A 21,953-nucleotide genomic window follows, 5' to 3' on the forward strand; every position below is an offset into this window, starting at 1 on the left:
ATGTTCTGTATTCAAATATTCATTCTTGAAGTGTATGTATTGGCTTCTTCATTTTTCATTCTCTGCATGTATAAACTTAGTCACCCAAAGTGAGGAGTTAAAGCTTGTAATCCTCCTCATCAAACGGAGATGGCAGTGATTCCATTAGCAGGCTTTCTCATGTGGCTGTCAAGCGGGCTGTCGGTCTGCCGGGGAAATCTTGTTAGGGGTCTTATTGACACTGTTTTTCATTAAGTTGATTAATGACATCTATTGGGGGGAGGGGGGTTGTTCCAAAGTAATCAACATCGCTGAGAGGCTTGTCTGCACTCAAATTTGGGACTCAGTCTCAAATGAATACAGTATTTAGTTTTCTCAATTCATTTAAGAATAAGAAATCTGAGATTAAACATATTTTTGTAATATTGCTTATGTTTTGGACAAACTGTTATTCAGTCAGTTTCTACCACACAAACACAGTCTTACTTCCGTAGTACAGTAGGTCTGTCCTGTAAAGTTACTGCCGTTCTTAAATAGCATGCGACGGCCTCTTTCACAACCAAATTTGGTCAGATGAATTAAAACTACATAGAAGTCAAATTGTGAGTTGGATGTATAGTCAAGGCCAGAATTATTCACACCCCTTCTCCAAAATTGCGTTGCATAAAACATTGGCGTCATCTGCTACCGTCCAATTCTGCACACTTTCCAGGAAAGTCTACCTTTATCCTCTCGCAGTCTCATACAGTGGAGTTTGACAAGCAACTTGTTGTTTCAATTTGGACAGCAAACACTTCCACTTAGGTGATGTTTCCCAACTCGTGTTTGCTTTTACAGAAGTAATTTCACTTTATCACAGTGAGAGAGAGGATGGCATCCTGGGTCAGCTCATGATAGATACCAATCGGCTGGAAATGTACCAAGAAAGAGAGTGTTCAAGGCCACAGTGTTTACCAGACATGATAAATTGAAATGCAGAAATCAACCAGTCCCTTCACTCGCTCTTTTTATATATATTCTCATATTCAGCACCTAACTCACTTTGTTCTCTCTTTTATTGCTCATTCTCTTTAGGGAGGCAAAGCAATGAAATTCAAAGCAGGTCACGTCGGGGTTGTTGCTGAAGCAGCTGACTGTCATAATTCACTGGACTGCTTTCTGTAAATATTAAGCCTTAAACAATGGAACAAAGTGAATCAAGCAGGCAAATGTGCTCGTGGAATTATAAAACACTTAAACAAAGTGAAATATCATCTTCATTTTGTTCCACAGTCTCAACACTGCAAGTTTTTAATGAAGACTCATCCTCACTGGAAGGAAATATTGACTTTGAATTTAATTGCCAATGAGCCCTGATTCATTCCTCATATTTAATACTGTTTGTACAAAATCACAAGTGGAGCGATGGGCTGGAATTAAAAGTTGCATGACAAACAAGTGCTGGAAGTGCTGGGTGGAGGCGACTCCACAGGAACCACAGAAAGGAGAGCTGCAGAGGAGTTTGTGGCATTGCCAATCTGGTATCGTGCTGCTGCTGCTGCTGCGGTGCCAAGAGCGCTTTCATGGTGCACAGTCAGACACCCACTCTTTTGGAGACTATCTAAAGGAGAACGTATGTTCCTCAGCATCCTGCGACTTTTTTTTTTTAGCTAAGCCAAACATACAAAAAAAACCTCTCTAATATTGATGGCCTGTCTCTGGATATTGGGCCCTGTGCAAGTTATTTCCAACATTTTAGGGCTGCAACTAATGATTATTCTAATTTTCCATTAATGTCTTTATTATTTGTCAATTAATGGATACATTAAATTTTTTAAAAACGTGTTCATTTCCATCTCTTTATTTGAAATCAAGACATCTTCTCAATTTGACAGTGCAGATTGCAGAAAATAAAATAAACATTATTTTCTAATCATTCAAATACTGGATGAGTCCAAAACATAACAAAGTCAAACCAGATTTTGGAAATTTGCTATTTTCAATTCACCACATTGATCATCAGTCTGTTGGATTACATTTTGAATAATTATGTTTTAAGTTACTGCATTACAACAAAAAATGGGTAGTTATCTAATGGCGTTACTTTTTTACGTCCAACAACGGTACTGTGTGACCATCTTCCATCATCTGCAAAGTTCTTTTCTCATACCCTGCAAACATAATATAGAGACTGCACTTTTACAGAAGGGGATGTGTTTTTCAAAAAGACAGCGCTAATCAATACACAAGTGGATTTCATACCTCATTCCTAGACGCAACCGAGCGCATAGAAAAAATGAAAGATAGCATATGGCACTTTGCAGTAGTGGGTAAAGTCTGCCGCTCAGCTCTGCGAGCCAGGGTTTGGGTCCCACCACCTCCGATCTTCCTGTATGGAGTTTGCATAGATTTTATCTGGTGCTTTGCCGAGCTTCCATGTTCCAAAAACGCAAACGTTAGGTTCATGTAAGACTCTAAATTGTCTGTGACTCGTCATTTGTGTGGTGAGTGGTCAATGTTGTACCTCACATCTCTTGCCAAAGCTTTTGCCGGGAAAGGCTATAGAAGATGACTAGCAGAGTATGGCTGATGCCTCTAACCCCTTTAGATGTTACTTATAGTAACTCATTGATGTTGCATATATGAAGCCATGTCATTTTTAAAAGCAATAAAAAGCCTTTTAGAGATTCTATCAAAGGGCTTTCAACACTTTCCTTGTTCTGGAACTAATTAGTATGTTCCTGGGCAATTTTCTGCAGCATAGTACAATATGTCCGCTCGGATAAGTTGATGAAAGGGAAAATCTGCGCCGCCACCTTTACCACTCCACCCTCCCAACCCACACGCTCTCTCAACTCACTCACCATCCTCCCGAGATTTCTGGATGAACGCTTCGACTCCACTCTCGCCGTAGTTGCCCTCCGAGGCCACGGTGGAGACGTAATTCCAGCGCATGGCTTTGACAATGTCCACCATGGCCTGCGCCTGGTACGTGTCCGGCGGGACCACCCGGGAAAAGAAGTCGTAGCGGGTGTTGTCGCTCAGTTCTGGAGCTGTGGAGGCGTAGCTCACTTGCGGGATCTGGAAAAAAAGAACGACACTGACGTCATGTAGACTCTGGACTGACTGTCTTTGATATTTACTAAATAGTCTTCGCTATATTAGGTCAGACGTGCAGTATCTTTAGTTCACTGAGGACTGTCTCGGATTTGGTGTATTCCAATGTGTAGTATAAATGGTGAATTCAACTTTTTGATGTTTACAAATCGATCTAGATTAAGCCTTTGATGGCATGAGTCTGTAAGACCTGTTTCACAAGACATGTTCACAGACATTTCTGTTTGATTAGTTTGTTGGAAACATCAAAAATACATTTTCACCTGGAAATTGTTGATGAAAGAAAACATTTGTGGATATTACTGAAATTGAGGGCAAAGGTGTTGAAAATAAAATGAATATTGCACTCCATCTTTCAGTGACACACGTATGTTTTGGAGTTTTGATATTTACACCATAGCAAAGAGCTGACAAGTGCACCTGGCAATTATTTCTTGTCAGCTACAGTATGTTACTCGGTGTAAGCTCCTCGGTGGGTACAGTCTGAAACCCAAAATAACACTTTTTTTTTTTATGTAGCAGGCACACTGAAACCTGTCAAAGTGATGCATGGTTTGCTGATAGAAATGCACAAATTGTACTTTGTTTAATATTTCAACATGTCTCTCATTAAACTTCGTCGATTTTCTTGGTTTGCAGGAGGTGGGAAATACATCACCTTTGCAAAACGAGATTTTAAGGTTATGTGGGAACGAACAATATGCTTTTCAGCAGAGATGGGCATGCAAATTTGATCAATCTGTCATTCGTCATTATTACAGTCCAACCGTTGTCAGCCCAGCATCGTTTTGAAACCAGCTTCCATCATTGCTAATCACAGTACATAATGTGTCTGTCCTCTTCTGATAGACACCTGAATTCATTTTTTTTTTTTTTGCTACTGTATGAATCTGAATCTTCTATTTAGAGCATCATCACGCTGCCAACTCCAAAAAGCACTACAGTTTCCCATTTGGATCCCTCTCAAAAGTTGCACCAGTGTCTTTCATCCCTAAAGTTAAGTCCAGAAAACTTCATCCCTCCGGTTTGTCAGTGTACCTGGGCTTGGCAGGAGATGCGTGTTTGCATCGTGTGCAGCCATATGCTTTCAACAGCGCACAACTCAGCAGAGAGCCTCGAAAAATTGTGTCTTTGTGGGGATTTTATTTTTTTCAGTTCATGTTAGCGGGCCACGATGCTCACTAACAGACTGCGTCAGGGTTAGTGCCAAATGATCAGTACAGGAATCCCCTTCCTCCCATAACAATCATAATTTAGTATGCTGATGTAATGCTAGCATAGCAACAAGCAAGACTAAGTGTCTGTGCGCTTGCTTTTACTTTGACTTTTTTGTAATGCCACCATATAAGTGGGACCGGTGATGGCCAAGAGTGTAAAACCGAAAACTATAATGCAGGAAATAGAATGCAGATTAAGCACGATTTGACTTGTGAAGTACATATTCACATTTCCACAAATATGAACTATATTACTGATAAATGGGTAGAAGTGTGGAGCAGGAATTTCTCAGCAACAAAAAGTATTCAGTATGTAACCTTTTCAGTCCTGGCAGTGGTTTCCAATATGACCTCATCCCTCCATTGGCTCCAGCACATGAGTCATGTTCCCCCCAATTGAAGGTGAACATCACCTGTGAGCCTACCATTATTCATCCCTGTGGTAAAATAGCGTGCTAAACACAAGCAAACAGCCGGCAGGTACATCGACCTGGCATTGTTATGCTAATAACTTCCCACCTGTGCTTTTTTTTTTTCCTTTCTGTTCCTCCTGTCTTCGCTAATCCCTCCACGGAAACATCTTCATTGTTTACTCCGCCGCCTGATGCAAATTGAACAATTACATGCTGTCATCATTGAGGGTTAAGGCCATCTGTCTGAAGACTTTCAATGCCACATGGCAAATGGTTGTTAGGGATTAAGTTTTTTTGCCAGTGTGGTTGTCGTCACGTTTTGTCGAGTCTGTGATGGCATCACATAAACGTCAAATAAAAGGCAAATCAGGGACAGCGACTTTCTGATTCGACGATTATGAAATTGACCTCTCTGTGGTGGGTCACAAAAAAGAACAAATAATGATGCTACACCACTGCAATAAATTGCGCCCTGTTATTTGCTTATTGTCACAGGCTATCTTTTCATTTTGTCTATGGATGGATTACAAAAATAGCCAAAGACATCATATGTGCATCACAATCATAATAAGTTACATGTCCTGTTTTATTGTCATACCCCAAGTGCACAAAATACTGCTCCTGATACAATGCTACTTGTGTCTGTCTTTAACAGATGGGACTCTGACTCTATAAGCACACATAAGAGGTGCTTCAAAGAATCCCCGGGTCTCTTGGACACTCAAAAGGACCACCAGGGAGCCCACCAGGCCCTTAAGATGGAGGAGCAAACAAGGAGCTCAGATGCGAGTGGAAGGTTTATACCCTGTTAGCAGATAGATTATTCTGGTATGTAAAAGATTTTGATGGTTTTGCACATGCAATACAACATGGTCTTAAGACATGGGCGTCACCCAACATCGCTGAGTCCATGTAAAACTCTAAAGCTCAATTTTATCACAAAGTACATGTCAGCATGTTTTCACAACTGTAAAGCAAACCCTCATCACAAAATACATGCTCTCACATCTGTGCCGCAAATATGCACCGAAGTAAGCATATCACAATACAGCTCGCATTGGAATTACTGGAATGCTTTTACAAGTAATTCAGTCAAGCAGCTTTTATTTTATTTATTTTTTTGTGTCCTTCGAAAGTTGAATTGCATCAAATAAACCCCTAGTAGTCGCTGCAGTTAAGAAAATAAGTCGAGTATTTGAGGAAATATGGTGGTTTTTGGCACTTGCCAAGATTGAAGCATGTCGTAGATAAAGCCTAAAATACTATATTTAAAAAGTTAAATCCTATTGGCTTTGTCTCATCCTCTCAATTCAGCCTGCTGTCAAAATATTAAAGGTCAAATGTGAGATATGGAAATATTATGGAGCAGTCCAAAGCTGGCCGAGTAAATCTCTTGGTGTTTTTTGTTCTTCTGGGGGACAGGTGGGGTTAAAGCAATATACTTTAAAGAGACACTGCAGAGACGTTATGAGAGTACCTTATCAGGAGACTTTAGTAGATTATGTATTTGAATCCTGTTAAAAGAGCTCTTCTTCCCCATTGAATTCTGCTCAAAATGACAGATATCTAATATTAAATATTATTGAGAAATAAGAGCGAAACACCATTTGATATTGCTTCATAGGGTGCATGCCACATTTCATTCAAATACACTTTTGTTATAAAAACAGTTTATTTATCAAATTGTTTGTGTATTCTACCACAAAAAGAATTAGCATTGGTGAGACCTGGTGTGACAGATGTGGGAGTCGCATATGATATAAAGTCATTACAACCAACATAATAGAGCACAACAATACTCCAAGAGAGACAAATTAGGTCTCTTTGTGTAATAATATAACGGACATAATAAATTAATTTCCACTACTGTGCACCTCGGCACTTCATATCACAACGCCTCAATTGAAACGACGGCATAAAGTCCCCATTGTTTGCCGCGCAATCTCGCAGCGGCGAGAATCTGATTTGTGGTATCATTATGCGGGGAGAGCTTTTCCATTCAAGAGGTTTCGCCATTTGCTGCTCGACTTACTCCGACAAAGTCAAACTTTCATCTGTGCCTCGGTGGGTGACGGCAATTAGGAGGGTGTCTGGCTACTGGAGAGGCGCTGCTGCCTTTGAGCTCAATGTAAACATTTCGAGTATATCTATATACCTATCGCCGAAAAGTGCCCAGTTTCTGTCCACAACCTATAAAGTGTCGAGCTGCTGTACATAAGACCATTAAAATAATGAAGAAAGTGTTGAGATGCAGACAATCCGTGGTAGTAAGCAATCCAAACAAAATGGACACTATATTAATATTTGTTGGCGATGCAAATTCCTCAGCTTGTTCTATAAATAGCAACTGTCCTACACGCGGTACTCTGGACTGTTAAGGGGTTAAAAAAAGAAAGAGAAAAAAAAGGATATATTTTTGTGTATTTCTATATTGTGGAATCAACATTTTATGGGGTTGTTCTGGAACGTAACCCCCGTGATAGAGGAGGGTTTACTGTAGTCCGGTGCGTTTCATTGCATTGCATGAAGTATATATAGTATGTCAAGCTTGGTTACAATGTGGGGCCCGCATATATCACTATCCAAACTTGTTTTTGATATGACTTTGGTCCAGGGTGTACCCCGCTTGTCACCAAAAGCCAACTGCTCACACAGTAGCCTGTTGAGGATACGGACCGCCACAGTAAAAAAAAAAAAAAAAAAAGATTGAATGAATGAATGATCTTTTAGCTACATCGAACAAAACTACACACTGGACTGGTCACCATTCAATCACAGGGCACATATGGTGGGAACTGAATCCACATTCAAGAGTAAATCTTCTATAGAAGCTAGTAGGTTGGTTTAAAAGAAGCACCACTAGGGAGGTTCTCTTTTTACAAGCTTGAAGGTATTCCCTGGTGTATGAAAAGCTCTATATAAAAACATACACGCTGTCAGCGTCCACTATGACTGAATGATGGCGTTGGTGCCAAGACAGGAAGTGCAAGTACGGCAGGACTCTGCAAGTGCGCAGAAAGGCTCTGATCAAATACCTAAAAAAAAAAAAAAAGGAATAGAAGAGCCTCTCTCCACAGGTAAGAAATGGTCTACCTTGCCGGGCCTTATTTCCGTCTTCTATTGAAAGCCTCGATCCGGTGATGTGGTTATGTCTTTGTAGTTGGAGCTGACTATTAAACACGCATCATCATGGGAGGGATGGAAGAAAAAAACGTTTTTTTCTCCAGTGGATGCCAAGGAAGAACACTGTCAAAGTTGTCTGTTGCGTTAGTATTTGCTGAAGGACACATACTGGAGGGTGTGAATATAAATGAAATAACCGCGTACATCCTGCCTGTGTCCTTGTAGATAGTAATGCAGGAAAAATGCCATGATTGAGTTTTTTTTTTGTTATCTGCCTAACAGTCAAAAGGTCTCCAATGTAAATTTTGGCTCAAGCATTCCAGTGGGGCGTTGTCATGTTCTCCCCATGCTTGTTTCTCAAGTTTCAAAACCATGCAGGTTCATTAGGTTCATTGAAAACTCTAAATTGATCATTGCAGCACATACTAATACAATAATAATAATAATAATTATTATTATATATATTTAATCTATAATGCACTTTATATTTAGGTGAAATCTCAAAATGTTATACTTGATTGAACATGGTCACAAGTCATCCTCTAACACAAAAGAAGCTTCCACAGAGGAGCGCCAATTTTACACCGACATTCCATAGAGCTTATTTGCTGAAATCAAACTGTAAATGTTTACTTGAACTCCAAGTTTTGTGATGCAATAACATTACCAGTGCTCAGAAACATTCTGGAGCCCCACGAGGCTGAGTCATTTCCTGTATACACCATTGACCGCATCAGCTCATCTGCCAGGACAAACTACCAGTACGAGCCTCGGTCTCCTCACAGGGAACCATTCTTTTCTGGACTGCCACAAAGCCATCACTTATTCCACCCAGCCACCTACATCTAAATGTCACTAAACAAAAGAGTCAACAATCACAATCAGTCCTTCCACTCTCCTGTACCACGTCACCATCAACAACAAAGCAGTAGAAATAGCAGGCAGCTTTAAGTACCTCGGCGGAATACGGGACAGTAAACTCTCCTTTGACATTCAAATGCGGAGTCACCAGAGACTGCTGCCCATAAACTTAGAGGACAATACTATGCTGCTCAACAACTCTTTTTGTTACTGTGTGTGGATACAAGTCTGAGTTTTGTGCAAAAAGAAATGAAATATTGCAAGGTTGGACATGTGCATTCAAAATTTAGAGGTCAAATTTAATTCACCCGTGAAGTTTAGCTTCATTGTGAAATTTCACCTAAAAGACCCTTACCCCTCACTTTCTCTAAGTTGTCTGTCTACTATAGTGTTTCTTTGAATGAAACCCGACCTCCTGTTTGGCTATTTTCATTCTTTTTTTGTGTGGGTGCACATGTAAGCCTTGTTGAAGGTCTTGTACTGCATAAACGTCCTTGTTTTTATTGTGCTTTATTAAAAATGCACAGACCACTGCTCTGGGGAAAGGAAGACTTGACATTCAGGTTGTTGTTTTTTTGTAGCTTGGACTTATAATCAGTTTGGACAGCTAGCTAGCCAAGGATTTTCAAAAAACAAAGTTAGTGAACACAATTTAAATTGTCTGTTGTTTTTCTTCTAGTCGCTGGCACAGCAGCTCCCTGCACCCCTGAACTGTATGGATGGATAATAGGCATGGCAAATAGACAGACGGGTGGAAGTATAATTGAGAATGTAGTTCCTGTCTGTGGTAACACAATTACCTGAAGACAAAGCTGTAGGAGGAGGTTTGAACTCGATTTTTCCACTTGAGCTCACCCTGGCTATAGTGCTTCTCACATCTCCTGTGTATTCTATGTCAATATAGCATTAACTCCAAATTTCATCCATAATCTGCGTTTTAAAATTGTCCATTATTGCGAATTGGATCCAAACGTCATGAAACCTTTGTTAACTAACTGTACTGGCAATGTTGTGATGAGCATTTCAAAAGAAACTCAAAAGTAGTTGTTTATAGATCTTTACCGAGTGCTGCTTTTGTCAAACAGAACAAAAAGATGGCATCAAATGTAAGACACTGGTCACAGAGTATCTAAATCTTAGTCCTTTCTTCGCAGTTGGTGGATAACTACTCAGGCCACAAGTCCTATTGAATGAACCCCAATGGAACCTACCAAAATACCAAAGTAAAACCGATAACGGCACGCATAAAATACTGGTATCCGGTCACATAGTAGAAGATATCAAGACTGCCAAAAAAGACAGCTGCTTCTTGTTTGGATTCAGGAATGACCTCGAGTTTGTCTGATAGCAGCTGCTTCCTGACTGTTTACAAGAAATGTGGGAGAGGTTTAGCCGACACCACCCTTATTTGGGATCGGAATATTGAAAGCTCAGCCTCGAGGTGCACATGAAATGCAAGGGGGGGAGTAATTAACATTCACTGCCCTTGACAAGAGTACTTTTATATTATGTTTTTTCTTCACATTTGAAACAACTTGATTGATGCACTGTTGCACAACCACAAGTAGATTATATTTATCCCCCATTATAAAAGAATGGAAAAGAACAGAATCAAACTTCCCTATTTCTGTAATTTGTCCTGAGGTTCTTTGTGCATTACTTGATTAACCTTAACCTCTGTAAATATAGACAATAAGTTATCTTTTTCAAAATGTAGCTAGAAAAAAATTAATGGGTGGTGTGTGTGGTGCCAGTGGGGATATTTAGCAATCATAAATATCCACGAAGCAGCATCAGTCTCACTTCACGCGTTGGTCAATAAGCCATTATCGGCCGCAGCGTTCAGTTGAATAACTGGCTGTGCAACGATGACTCGTGGTTCATTTCTCAGACTTGCGGGTGTATTTGGGACTTTGGGTTTAAAAAATGGTGTCTTTAGTTATTGAACTATAGCAGTCTGACTAACGACATCGAGTTCAAACCAAGTTCACACGCAAGCTACGGAAACTTTGAGTCTTGTGGCTTTGATAGCTTAAAGATGATACAAGCTGTTTTTACAAGACTTTGATTCTGCAATTGACTGCTGAACAATCTAGGGTGAACCTTGCCTCTCTTGACCGCATCACCAATGACCTGAAACTTGGCATCTCAAAGACAAAAAAAACCCTTCCCCTTCAAGCTTGTTTTTTATCACGTAAATTGTTAAAAATATTCATGTTCGTGTGCTACTTTCTTGATCTATCTTTAATGAGATGCACCTCAGAAACATGCTGCCGTCTGAATTAAACCTGACGAAAAAAATCTCAGCATTTTGATGACACATTGCAAAAAAAGAAACCAGATGGTGTTCATTCATGTAGTCCATGCTGCATATGCGCAATCAGGTTCAACATAACACATTAGTATAGAGTTGCATACATTGGAAAACTACATGTCAATTTGTACTTTTTGACAAGCTCTGCAATAAGAGAGCCAGCACTTGATATGACTTTATATATACAATTGCCAGCCCCAAGCCTTGAGTTAATTGGGACTACGAATAAATCTTAACACTCCCCGCACCACAAGATAATGACAATAATCTTTTAGACTAGAGATATCAGACCTAATCTAAGCCTTTGCACTCTTTCATGGTCCATGAAAACCCTCAAATTTGGCTTGATTATTGGTATTTGTGTACTCTGCTTTTAATAAACCACAGGAAAAAATGAAAACAGATACCAATCCTAATCCTTTATGGGAAAAACAGTTCCCCCCCATTCTGGTCACTGTAGTAAATTAAAATCAAGGCTGTGTAACAAATATGCTGTTATTTGCACTCACGCACTCTGGGGCAAGCAATTTCCATTTAGAGCAGCTCATTTCAATACCCAGTTTGTAATTCGACTTGTAAAGATATTTTGTCTTTAATTCTGTCCGTCTCTGAATACATAGGCCAGTTAAAGATTTTTATCTTAAAAAATAAAGCGTGCAGGCAAGCATGCGATTAATGGTATCTTTTCCCAGGGTGGGCTGCGGCTCACTCTTAACTGCATTTGGGGTGCAATAATAAATATTCTCCCCATGAATTCATTAGTATGCAAGGTGCTGCTGGCAGCTGCTCTGCATTTATGAACAATATCCACTTGGCGCATACAGACGAGGAGAAATGCGGTAAAAATAAATAAATAAATAAATAAATAAATAAATAAATAAATAAATAAAAGAGTGAAGAACATAGACAACAAAAAAAAGAGTCCTTTCAGCCTGGTGGCTCCATCCGTTTGTTCCACTTTAAAATCTGCTTTTTTTGCCTCAATAGCGATCAAGAGCGGACCGAAAGAGAAACATAGCTCACGTCCTTTCATCCAATAAAAGCGGGCAATACTATAGAAAAAGGAAAGCCGCCTCCTCACTGGACAATGTGATGGAGACACTTGGAAAATAAAACAAAATATACTTCATGTTGGAATTGACAATAGAATGCGATCAATTCTTCCGAAATCTATCAAAGGGTGGTCTCCGCGACCTGTCAAAGTAAAAAGGAGATCATCTTCATTGAGTGCCTTTGTGACACTTGTCACTTGCCCACACATCCGTCATGTAGCACACTGCAAGAAACATCATTCACATTTCAGTCCAAATTCCCAAAGATCAGGCTTTCCTGTCCAGCTTTAGACTGGATAAACCCTGCAGAATCCTCTTTCCTGGATGCTCCCCCTTGCTTTCCCTTTGTTGTTTAATGAATAAAAGTCTCAATTATTGATGCTTTTCCAGTGCCTCGGTGATTAAAAATGTGCCCCTTCAAAGCCGTGCTGGGGTTAATGCAGGTGATATAGTGGCCAGGGTAAAAAGGGGGAAATGGAGAGAGAGCCTGATTAATTTTTGATGATTACTGAAGGGTCCCCCACTGGGCCGCTTGACAGTCTGACCTCGTGGAAAACTGTAGGAAGGCGAGAGCTGATGTGATGGCAATCGATGAGCCGTTGACTGTAAGCCGACAGATGTCAACGTCATTGGTGTCATTTCACCGATCGGCTGACAGTCAAATTTGTGAAAATGTCGCTCTTAAGACGTCATCATCATCGAACTTCCTAAATTACCATTATGGAATAACAAGTGGAGAGCTTAAAGACAAGCTTTAGACTTTTAACAAGAGGTTTCTTACTGTTGCTTATGTGGCGGTATCTCCAGAGCGACATCGAGGAAATGAAGGACTTTGTGCAAGGTATGTCTCTTAGGCGTATTGTGTCGCTATATTTTATAAATACAGCTTATAATCAATAGGGGCTAGCGTAATAAGACAAAAGCTCGCAATGATCTTGTGCCGTTTACCAGTGGCAGCAGCCAATAATGGTAAGTGACAGATGAGAAGACTCAGATGGCAATGTTTCTATGACAACGCGAGTCTGGGAATAACGGCTCGCAACCTGGGGTGTCATTGACCAAGTGTTGACTGGCGGCAGAATTGCTTTTTTGTGCCGTAACCCTTTCGCAAATCGGTTGAGGGAAAGGTGACTCAAAGGTGATCACCACCACAGGGTTCATCACGCTGAACAACTTTAACACTGTGATGGTGTTTTTAACGGGTTGTATTTTTGCACCTGTGAGAAGCGGGATGTAGCATTCGCAACATCACAGTGTTTGGAGCGAGTCAAGCTGCTAGTCAAACTATTTTTAGCAATCTCTGTGACATCTTTTTCAGAGAAGCAAGCAGGTGTTGGGGAGCCTTTATTGCTACTCTGGCAGCATTTCAAGCCAACAGGCGGTCGCTTAATTACAGAGTAGTTTCCCCCCCCAAAAAACCTGCTTGATCTGCATCTCGGTATTTGCTCCGTGACCGTTGGACTGAATGTATTGTCAACTCAATTTTGGAGTACAATGCTGCAAATGAGGAAGCAGAAAAACCAGCAAGGTTCTGAATAGCAGATCAGGGCGGGCGGATTTACCGCGTTCTCGATTCGACCCCTCTCGACTTGAAATACACAAGGCCTTTGATTGCCTGACATACGCTTTCAATCAAAGCCTTTTGAGAGCAATTCCACCAGCCGGGCTTTGTCGTCTATATTTTCCCAATTGTTTAGAGTCCTGATGTGGAGGAGCACTCAGCGGCGTCGATCAGTTTCACCCCACCCACCCGCTTCTTGCCTCCGCAGATGAGAAAATTACCATTTCTTGTGCATGAGACATTTCCTTTGTAGTCATCAGAATGTGTCAAATCCAAGGCTTACTAGAGTTGTTAGCTTATATCCCAGTTTAGAACGATGACATCAATTAATGAATGTTCAATTGAACTTAATTGCCTGCTAAACACCAGTGTTTTTGTTCAGTAATGGACTAATGACTGATGTTTTTACGTGTATGTGCAAAAACAATGAAAAGCCTCCATGAAAACGAAGCGTTAAGAAGTCAGCGGAGGCATGTTTAAGGTAGATAAGGTGGAACCAATCCACAGTTCCGGGGAGCAGAAGACATTTCATTGGCAATCCAGTTGATAGTCCACCCCTCCACTCCCTCACCAGCACATCAAATAAATTCCGCTGTTACAGCAACGGCATTGGTCATAGCGAGGTGTTGGAAATCAAAGTGGCACAGCTGTGAGCTTTTTCCTGTGGAATCCAGCTTTTCCTTTTCGAAGCGGACGACTGGAATTTCGAAAGACATTGTCCAATACAGTTTTCACTCTGAAGTCACATTATTAACATATTTACAAGAGGTTTAAGGTTAGCCTTCAGAGTTAAGGTTGGCGTTAGTTCTGGGTCAGAGTTAAGGTCAGAAGCTACCCAAATTTGTAAGACCATCCAGGTATGAACTTTGCCAGTTCAAAGGTCAACCAACCCCAAACTACTGAAGTATTTCATTATTGGTTTTTCCTATGGTAATTGTCTTAAATGAACAATGCGACATGCCTGATTGTGTACATCCTCTCTGCATGCATGGATCATACTTTAAGCATCCTCTTATGCATAAGAGAAGAGCCACAACTGCACGCTAGCTGCAGGATGAGGGGGATACATCTTGCCAAACTCTCATTTGTGGCCACGGTAGACCGTTTAGTAAAAGACGGCTGAGCAAACGTGTCAGTGCATCCCTCAAAGAGCCTGGCGATAGCGTCCTTGGACACTCCCGCCTTCTGCCATGAGAATTGCATGATCAGTGTGCTCAAGCCCCCTGGCACGCGGTAGCAACGATTGGCACTTCACAGCACATTTTCGGAACCGGTTAATGATTAAAAGTGGATGATGGGCAGCTTTACAGCTGCGACAGGTTCAGAGGGGTTTGGCAAGTCAGTCGAGTCGGAGACAGGAAGACGGAGAAAGTGAGTGGAAAAATTCACATATTCCAGCCCCCTGAATAATTAGATTTGACGGGCAGTAGAAAGTGAGTAATAATATGAAAACGGTACTATGTATTGGAAACGTTTACCTGGGTTAAGTGACTTCTCCAAAGTCACACCACAGTTGCCTCACAAGGTTAAATAAAATGTGAGCCTACCTTGAAAATGGACAACAAATGTCACTGAGCCATTGCTATTTGATTGACTTTTTAAACGAAATTTCCCAATGAGGTCTACTTTACTTTATTACTTTTAATTATCTTCAGACAAAATAAGTTCAGTGTTCAAAGAAGTTCAATTCCAAATCCTACAACCGCTTGGACTTTTGAATTCTGAACTACAGAGGCCTTTATTGAGCATGAATGCAACTCCAAGTGAATGCTAATGCCTGCCAGACAGCTAGACCGCCACCGCTTTGCTAATTGAATGACTTCATTTATTTAAGCCTTAAAGGTTATTCTGTGTTCTGATTGCAGATTGATTCTCCGCCCGATACGATTGAAATATTTGATGTGGCCGGTTCAAGTCACACTTGGGATCAAATAATCATTGTGTGCGGTTAAATCAGGGTCGTCAAATTCTGTGTGAAAAAGTGAGCTCTGCAAGGTTCCATCTCACCCAGGGCCCTATTGAAAATGGATGGAAGGTCGATTGTTTATGTGCTGCGCAATTGGCTCGCGCCCCCTCCAGGTTGTACCGTGCTTATCTCGCCAAACGTAATCTGTGATATGCTCCAACTCACCCGCAACTCTAATGAGGACAAGTGCTATTAAAACAGCTGATGGATGGATGGCTGTTGAGGAGAGCAATTCTGTGCTCAAGCACTCTTTCCTGTGTGACTTCCTTCAAAAATACACAAACAGAAATTACGCAGTGCTGTTTTCTCAGTTTCTGTCAAATGTGATTACCTCACTTATGTGCCCTCTTGTTTTCAAACTGACAATGTCGCGTGTCAATTTCAGTCATTACAAAAACAGGCATCAAAACCTCAACAAACCTGCCTTGCACTCGATTTAATGATGTCTGTCTGTCTGTCTGTCTGTCTGTCTGTCTGTCTGTCTGTCTGTCTCTCTCTCTCTCTCTCTCTCTCTCTCTCTCTCTCTCTCTCTCTCTCTCTCTCTCTCTCTCTCTCTCTCTCTCTCTCAGTCTTTCTCTCTCTTAGTCAGTTCCTCCTTCAGCATGGCAAATGAATATTCAGTTTGAGGCCAAACTCTGACACTTTCATTGTTTCACAATGACGTGTTCGGTAATTCCATTAGTTGGATGTGAAAAGAACAAGTCAAGCTATTGACGGCTTTTCAGTAAAAATCCAGAAATCGAGTCACATAAAAAGCCGCAGGGTTCAAAATTTTGGGGAAAAAGCTTATAGTCCGGAAAACACAGTATATCACATTACATTAGGTAAAACAGCAGAAAAGATAACGTAACTATGTCATCAACCACCAGTGGAAGAATCTTTCTGCTCACTTGCTCTTCAATTCATAGCCAGTTTTACAGCAACATGAAATCTGATGGACATGTTTGGCATAAGCAGACTTACACACCAATAAAGTCTAAAAAAAGGGTTAGGGTTAGGAAATTGCCTAACCCTAACCCTTGAAGACACCAGATGTTAGGGTGAACTGTTTGGTGCTACAATATTTACTTATATGCATTTTGCTGATCCAGCCTTGCCTGAACATGGTCTAATCCAATTGGGACACTTGCTACAACTCTGCGGAGAGTCAGCTCTAAAAATTGGATTTGAGGAGGAATCATATATGCCTGGTGCATCCTGGTGAGTGCAGCCTGGAGGTCCTACTAAAGGGACTTGTCTCCAGAATTTGTTAAAAATTCAGCCCTTGAAGCCAGTTTCACTAGGCTATGTAAAATTTAGTAGCCAGCCATGAGTAAACCTTCATAAAATAAGCCATACTGGAAACACATCGGATGGCCGCCATTTTGGTTTGATACAGCCATTTTAGGGTCTTTTCGCTCTGATCTCATTACAGTCATGGTTGATAGATAATCTTTTCGATGATCTTTTAAATACACTGTGCCACGATGAAATCATGGCTTTTTTTTTGTTGCTTTTTTTGTTCGTTCAGTATCATCTGACAAATTAAATCTTGTCGGCAAGACAGCATTGGTAGAAGTAACCCACACAATGAGTGAGGCTTCTTTATTATAAAACACACAAAAACACCATTTCACTCTTTGATTACGGGGCAGAAGCATCGATACAGGCCCGCCTGTTTGAAATGGAAAAGATCAATCAAAAGCAAAAGGGTTATCAGATTGTATGGAATCTAATAATATAACTCCCACAAGGAGAGCTTGCCGCCACAGCGTAGCCATCGATCCCCTTTGCTGTTTCTATTCGACTGCCCCCGTCAACGGCCTGTCCATATGGAATAATGATGTTCCAAGGAGATCAGTATGTGGAGTCATGATAACGCTGATAATGTGATCAATACGATGCCATCTGGGACAGAAGCCCTTTGATTATATTATTGTCACTTTGTCATTTTGACCATTTCTATAGGGTCCTTCATAAAGAGCGAGCTTTAAAAAGCTAAGCCTTTAAAAATTCAGCCCTCAAAACCTGTTTCACAGCGCAATTGGGTAGACTTGTCTCAAGAACCTTGAAAGTACACAGATGGCCTGTCATTTGAGTTTGAAGCAGACATTTAAGGTAACTGGCCATTTCTTGGAGTCCATAAAAATGAAACCTGTCCTTAATTTTGTTGTCGTACTGCTGCCAAATTTACAGCATGATGGACTTTTTACCTGCATTCAAATAACCTTTAGTAACTCCCCATCCCTTGTGACCTTCTTTTGAATGGGACTGGGATGAGTCACTTAAAGTGTGTCTAATATGAAGGAGCCTTTGGGCACAAAAGTAGAAAAAGTCAGCAAATGCATTGCAGCAGACATGATTAGCTTGACCTGGATTGCACAAACTTGCGACGTTCTGGTGTAGAAAGGAAAACATTAGCTTCCCGACAGTTCCTGCTTGCTAATTAAATAGAAGCACCCGCTGGCTGTTTTCTCTCCCCTTTGGCGAAATATGCAAATTTCCAATGCCTAATAACACCACGCCTCTGCTCTTGTCTTGTCATCTTATCTCTTCACTGATATTGGCAATGTCACCACGCCGCTGACGTTTGTCCCCTGGCTCGCCACAAATGTTGGCTCGTCCGCCCCGTCTCGTTTCATTTACTGTATTTACCGTCGGGAGGCACGTCTCAAGAGGTTGAGTCTCCTGGTAATTGAAAATTTCCTGCTTCCATTCCTGGGCTCCTCTTGAGGCCCGTGAGTAGCTCTCCCAAAAAAAAAAAAAAACTGTACGATTGATCAAAACTGGAGTCCTGTCAAAGGGAACTAACTTGCCCGCTGTTGTTCAACACTGGCCCAGCGCTAACTTCCTACTTTGAAGATCAGTGAGATTCATAGTTACTCTTTTGTGCGACTTTACTTTGAACAGTTAGAAACTCCTGCAGTTGATTAGAACTGCATTCTACACGGCACTGTTGTACTCTATCTGTGCCAGGATCGTATTGATTTTTGAAATCATCAGTACAAGACAACAGGAGTAGCTGAGGTCAATTGTACAAGTGGATTCTGAATGTTTATTTTTACAGTTCCAACAAACGCCATCATTTTCTTTGTCACTGTTTTAAATAATGACATAAAATGGGTCGATAAAGTCAACTGGGCAATTGTGACGGAATAGGTTGGAAACCTTCTGTGTCAAAGGCCTTTTTGCACTGCTTGCAAAGGTCAACATCTTTCTACCGTTTTCCATGTGAAGAAGTCGGCCCAGCATTTTTCCACCTTTGGAGGATGGGAAATGGAAATAATAAATAGAAATAGATCTGGCAACTTCTCTGCTTTCAGAGGGTCATATCAAGATGTGACACCACCAGCGTTCTAAAGCCCTTTTGGACTCTGTGCAAAATTGTGTTTTTGCTCTTTTCCCATGTGGCTGTTCTAGATTTAGGACATGAGATGAAGAGATAGAGTTGACCAGACAATATTCGGCCTTCAGACAAAGTGTTGGGACCACAACAGAGGTTGTGTGTCAAGCCCCATTCTGTGTTTCTAGTCCCTTTCACACAGTTTTAAAGGCCAGCATCTTTCAGCCTTTGAATGGATGAAGTTGTCGAAGTATCTGAGCTCTGACACCATTTGTGTCAAACTCTTTTTACACTGCTAGTAAAAAAAAGGCATTTTGTTCCATATTGTTGTTTATAAATGGCACTGACATAAAATAGAAGGACAAAGCGGAACCGTCAATTTTCCACCATCTTAGGTAGTATCACATTCACTGCCTTTTTAAACTGCCTTTAAAAGTCGGCCTTTTTCCGCCTTTTGACACAGCAAAGGTTCCTTAGATGGCACAAACTTGGAGTGGGGAGGGGGGCAAGTCTACCACAGTTTTGGTAGCTAAGGAATATCAGAGTGTTATCTGAGCTTCGGAGAGATGAGAAAGCTGTGATATCGGCCATTGAAATGGAAAGTAACTTTCTTTGTAAATGCTTTCTTCTTTTATTACAAGAGCACTGAAGAGGAAAACGCAGAAGCTTTTGTATCTTGTGATCCCATTTTATGAATGTACAATTTTGCTAATAAGTTCAGTCATTTATTTGAATGAATTTTGCCGTTTGCACTTTGGGGTGGGAATGGTGATTCGGTCCCACTACACCACAGATCACATGCTGTGAAAGCATACCAGCAGCCCCTTCAGAAAAGCAAATCCTGTAGTACTCTTCATGAAAGATGCATGAGGGCCAGCTTCGACAGTGATTCTAACCTAAAGCTCGGTATCAGATAATTTGACAGTGACAAACAGCATCCCTGTATGTCTGCATTCATTTAAAGGTCATTTTGTTTCAAGAGATTGAAATCATAGCAAAGTGCCTTGGTACCATAGATTTTGGTATGCAGTATCTCTTAATCAAGATTATACTCGCTTCAATCCTACGTGACTTTCTGTCTAACGCGGTTTGGTAATGGACCTCATTTTTGATTTTGTCACAAATACATTTTCAAGTAGTATTTTAAGGACCAAAAAATGACTAGCATCCCTGTATTTGCTTGATATCAGATTTATACCAAATCTTCAGTTAGGGGTCCCTCAGTTTACTATGGTACGATTAGCACGCAATGAACCTTTGCTCCATACTATTTTTCATTTAATAGTTTTATATGCATGGTTTAGAAGTATTTTCCTCCAAATATTGACTGTAATTTTGACTTTACAACTGTGGAAACTCGGGTTGGGTATTGACTACAATACATATAAATTTAGGGTTACATTGCTGACTCGGAACGGAAATTTATTGTGAATTGAGAAGCCTCTGTAGTGCAATAAAATTGCAGGACTTTTCCAACAACCAGCTCTGAAATAAAGCTGTCGTTGATTTTTGAGTGCAGCTGACAAGAGGAAACCCTCAAATTCCCCCTTCTTGATTCTTATGGGATGGTCACTGTCATGTTATGGGTGAAATACCATTGTCACATTACACAAGGCACATAAAAAAAAGCACACCATTGAGGTAATTGCTACAGTTTGTTGAAAGAGACTAATCACAAGACGAGTGAACTTTGGTGAAGTTCTTCAAAAGAGCCACTTCATCACTTTGTGCAATAGTAGACTGACTTTCTTTTTTTCACTAGCATGCAGTTGGTATCCTCGTTCACAGTGTCATTTTCTATTGTGGGTGGTTTAAACTTGAGTTTTTTAGTCGATGCTTCCATATGGTCACTTAACAATGTTGTCTACATCCACGTTTTTCATGAGTTCCTATTCCACTTGTGCTTTAATTGCATTCTTAATTGCATTGTTTTCTATTGTGTCACTGGTTTATGCCACCATACATTCTGTATGCAAGGTAAACTTCATTAACCCAGCTTCATTTGCATAATGTCCAATTTTATGCCCGACAACTGAATTATTGCATCTTCATTTCACACACTTCAATGCTGTGTTACGCTTCAGCAAACAGACTCTGCCCGTCAGCGCTACATTTGGAAAAAGTTTCACTCGTGCATCTTTGATTTGACCGTCGTTCGGGGAGCTGCTCAACACCGATAGCATCCGTGCCTCACATCCCCTTTTCTGCCGGCGATGTCACAAAGCAAGAACTACCCACTGTTGCCATCTTAACAACTTTGTCACTATATGTAGTGAATTTTGAAGTGACTACCAACAAATCCAGGGACTATCCGTGGTCTTATTTGAGACTTCCGAAGTCTTCTTCTTGAGAGGGAAATGTTCACCCTGTCTGTGTCCAAACTGCAAATGAATGGTAGTACTTAAAAAGTCAGATTTTACACAAAGTTACCTTTCATTGCTATAAACAGTCATATTGTCTTTATTATTAGGTGGAAGATTGTGTCGACACATTTGTGGTACAGTAATTTGTAAAATCCAATTAAAATGTTTGACTCTTAATATCCACCAATGACAGTTTATTAATTAGTTTTCATGCTTTTTCCGGTTCAAATGAATCATGTTTGCAAAGTATGTAGGGAATAAATGCAATCATAACAGTTTTCAATGAACTCACATGACCCTCCGCAACAGTCCTTAAAGGGCAACGAATTCATAAGCGCACACGAAACATGAGCATGGACTTTTCTGTTGACGGCCTGACGTCAAACGCGACATCCTTTGAACGCTAATTGGCTTGGGAGGGCTGAAAAAAAGAGTGTTGCTTCTTCACTGGGTGCCATTATAACTTTTCCCTTGTCCGTTTAGTTTTTGTCAAAAAAGTTCCGCAAAAAAAAAACTATTGCGGCCTTCGCTCATTAAAAATTGCTTCCAATTAGTGTGAATTTTTAAGTAGGAGCACTAACTGACCTTCACTATTTTTCACTAAATGTTGTTGAAACAAGACCATCTTCTGCAGGCTTTAAAACAGTGAAATGATGCTTGTGTTTATTGCATTTTGGGAGGGCGGT

General features: G+C 40.6%; 1 protein-coding gene and 1 long non-coding RNA gene across 5 annotated transcripts in view; one reads left to right on the forward strand and one right to left on the reverse strand.

Annotated features, from left to right (window-relative positions):
* LOC147048740 (uncharacterized) overlaps window positions 1-21,953 on the forward strand; it is a 149,200-nt gene that overhangs the window by 94,807 nt on the left and 32,440 nt on the right. For all 3 annotated transcript variants that reach the window (XR_015067577.1, XR_015067575.1, XR_015067576.1), the window contains one exon: window positions 5,361-5,533. This is a non-coding gene — a long non-coding RNA (uncharacterized LOC147048740). The remainder of the gene's footprint in view (window positions 1-5,360; window positions 5,534-21,953) is intronic.
* LOC147048744 (metabotropic glutamate receptor 4-like) overlaps window positions 1-21,953 on the reverse strand; it is an 89,561-nt gene that overhangs the window by 39,097 nt on the left and 28,511 nt on the right. For both annotated transcript variants that reach the window (XM_085924104.1, XM_085924103.1), the window contains exon 3: window positions 2,823-3,039. In XM_085924104.1, coding sequence (XP_085780230.1) covers window positions 2,823-3,039 — 217 coding nt within the window. The remainder of the gene's footprint in view (window positions 1-2,822; window positions 3,040-21,953) is intronic.

Source organism: Syngnathus leptorhynchus, chromosome 11 (genome assembly GCF_054491065.1).
Source record: "Syngnathus leptorhynchus isolate UIUO chromosome 11, UIUO_Slep, whole genome shotgun sequence".
Lineage (NCBI taxonomy): Eukaryota > Metazoa > Chordata > Actinopteri > Syngnathiformes > Syngnathidae > Syngnathus > Syngnathus leptorhynchus.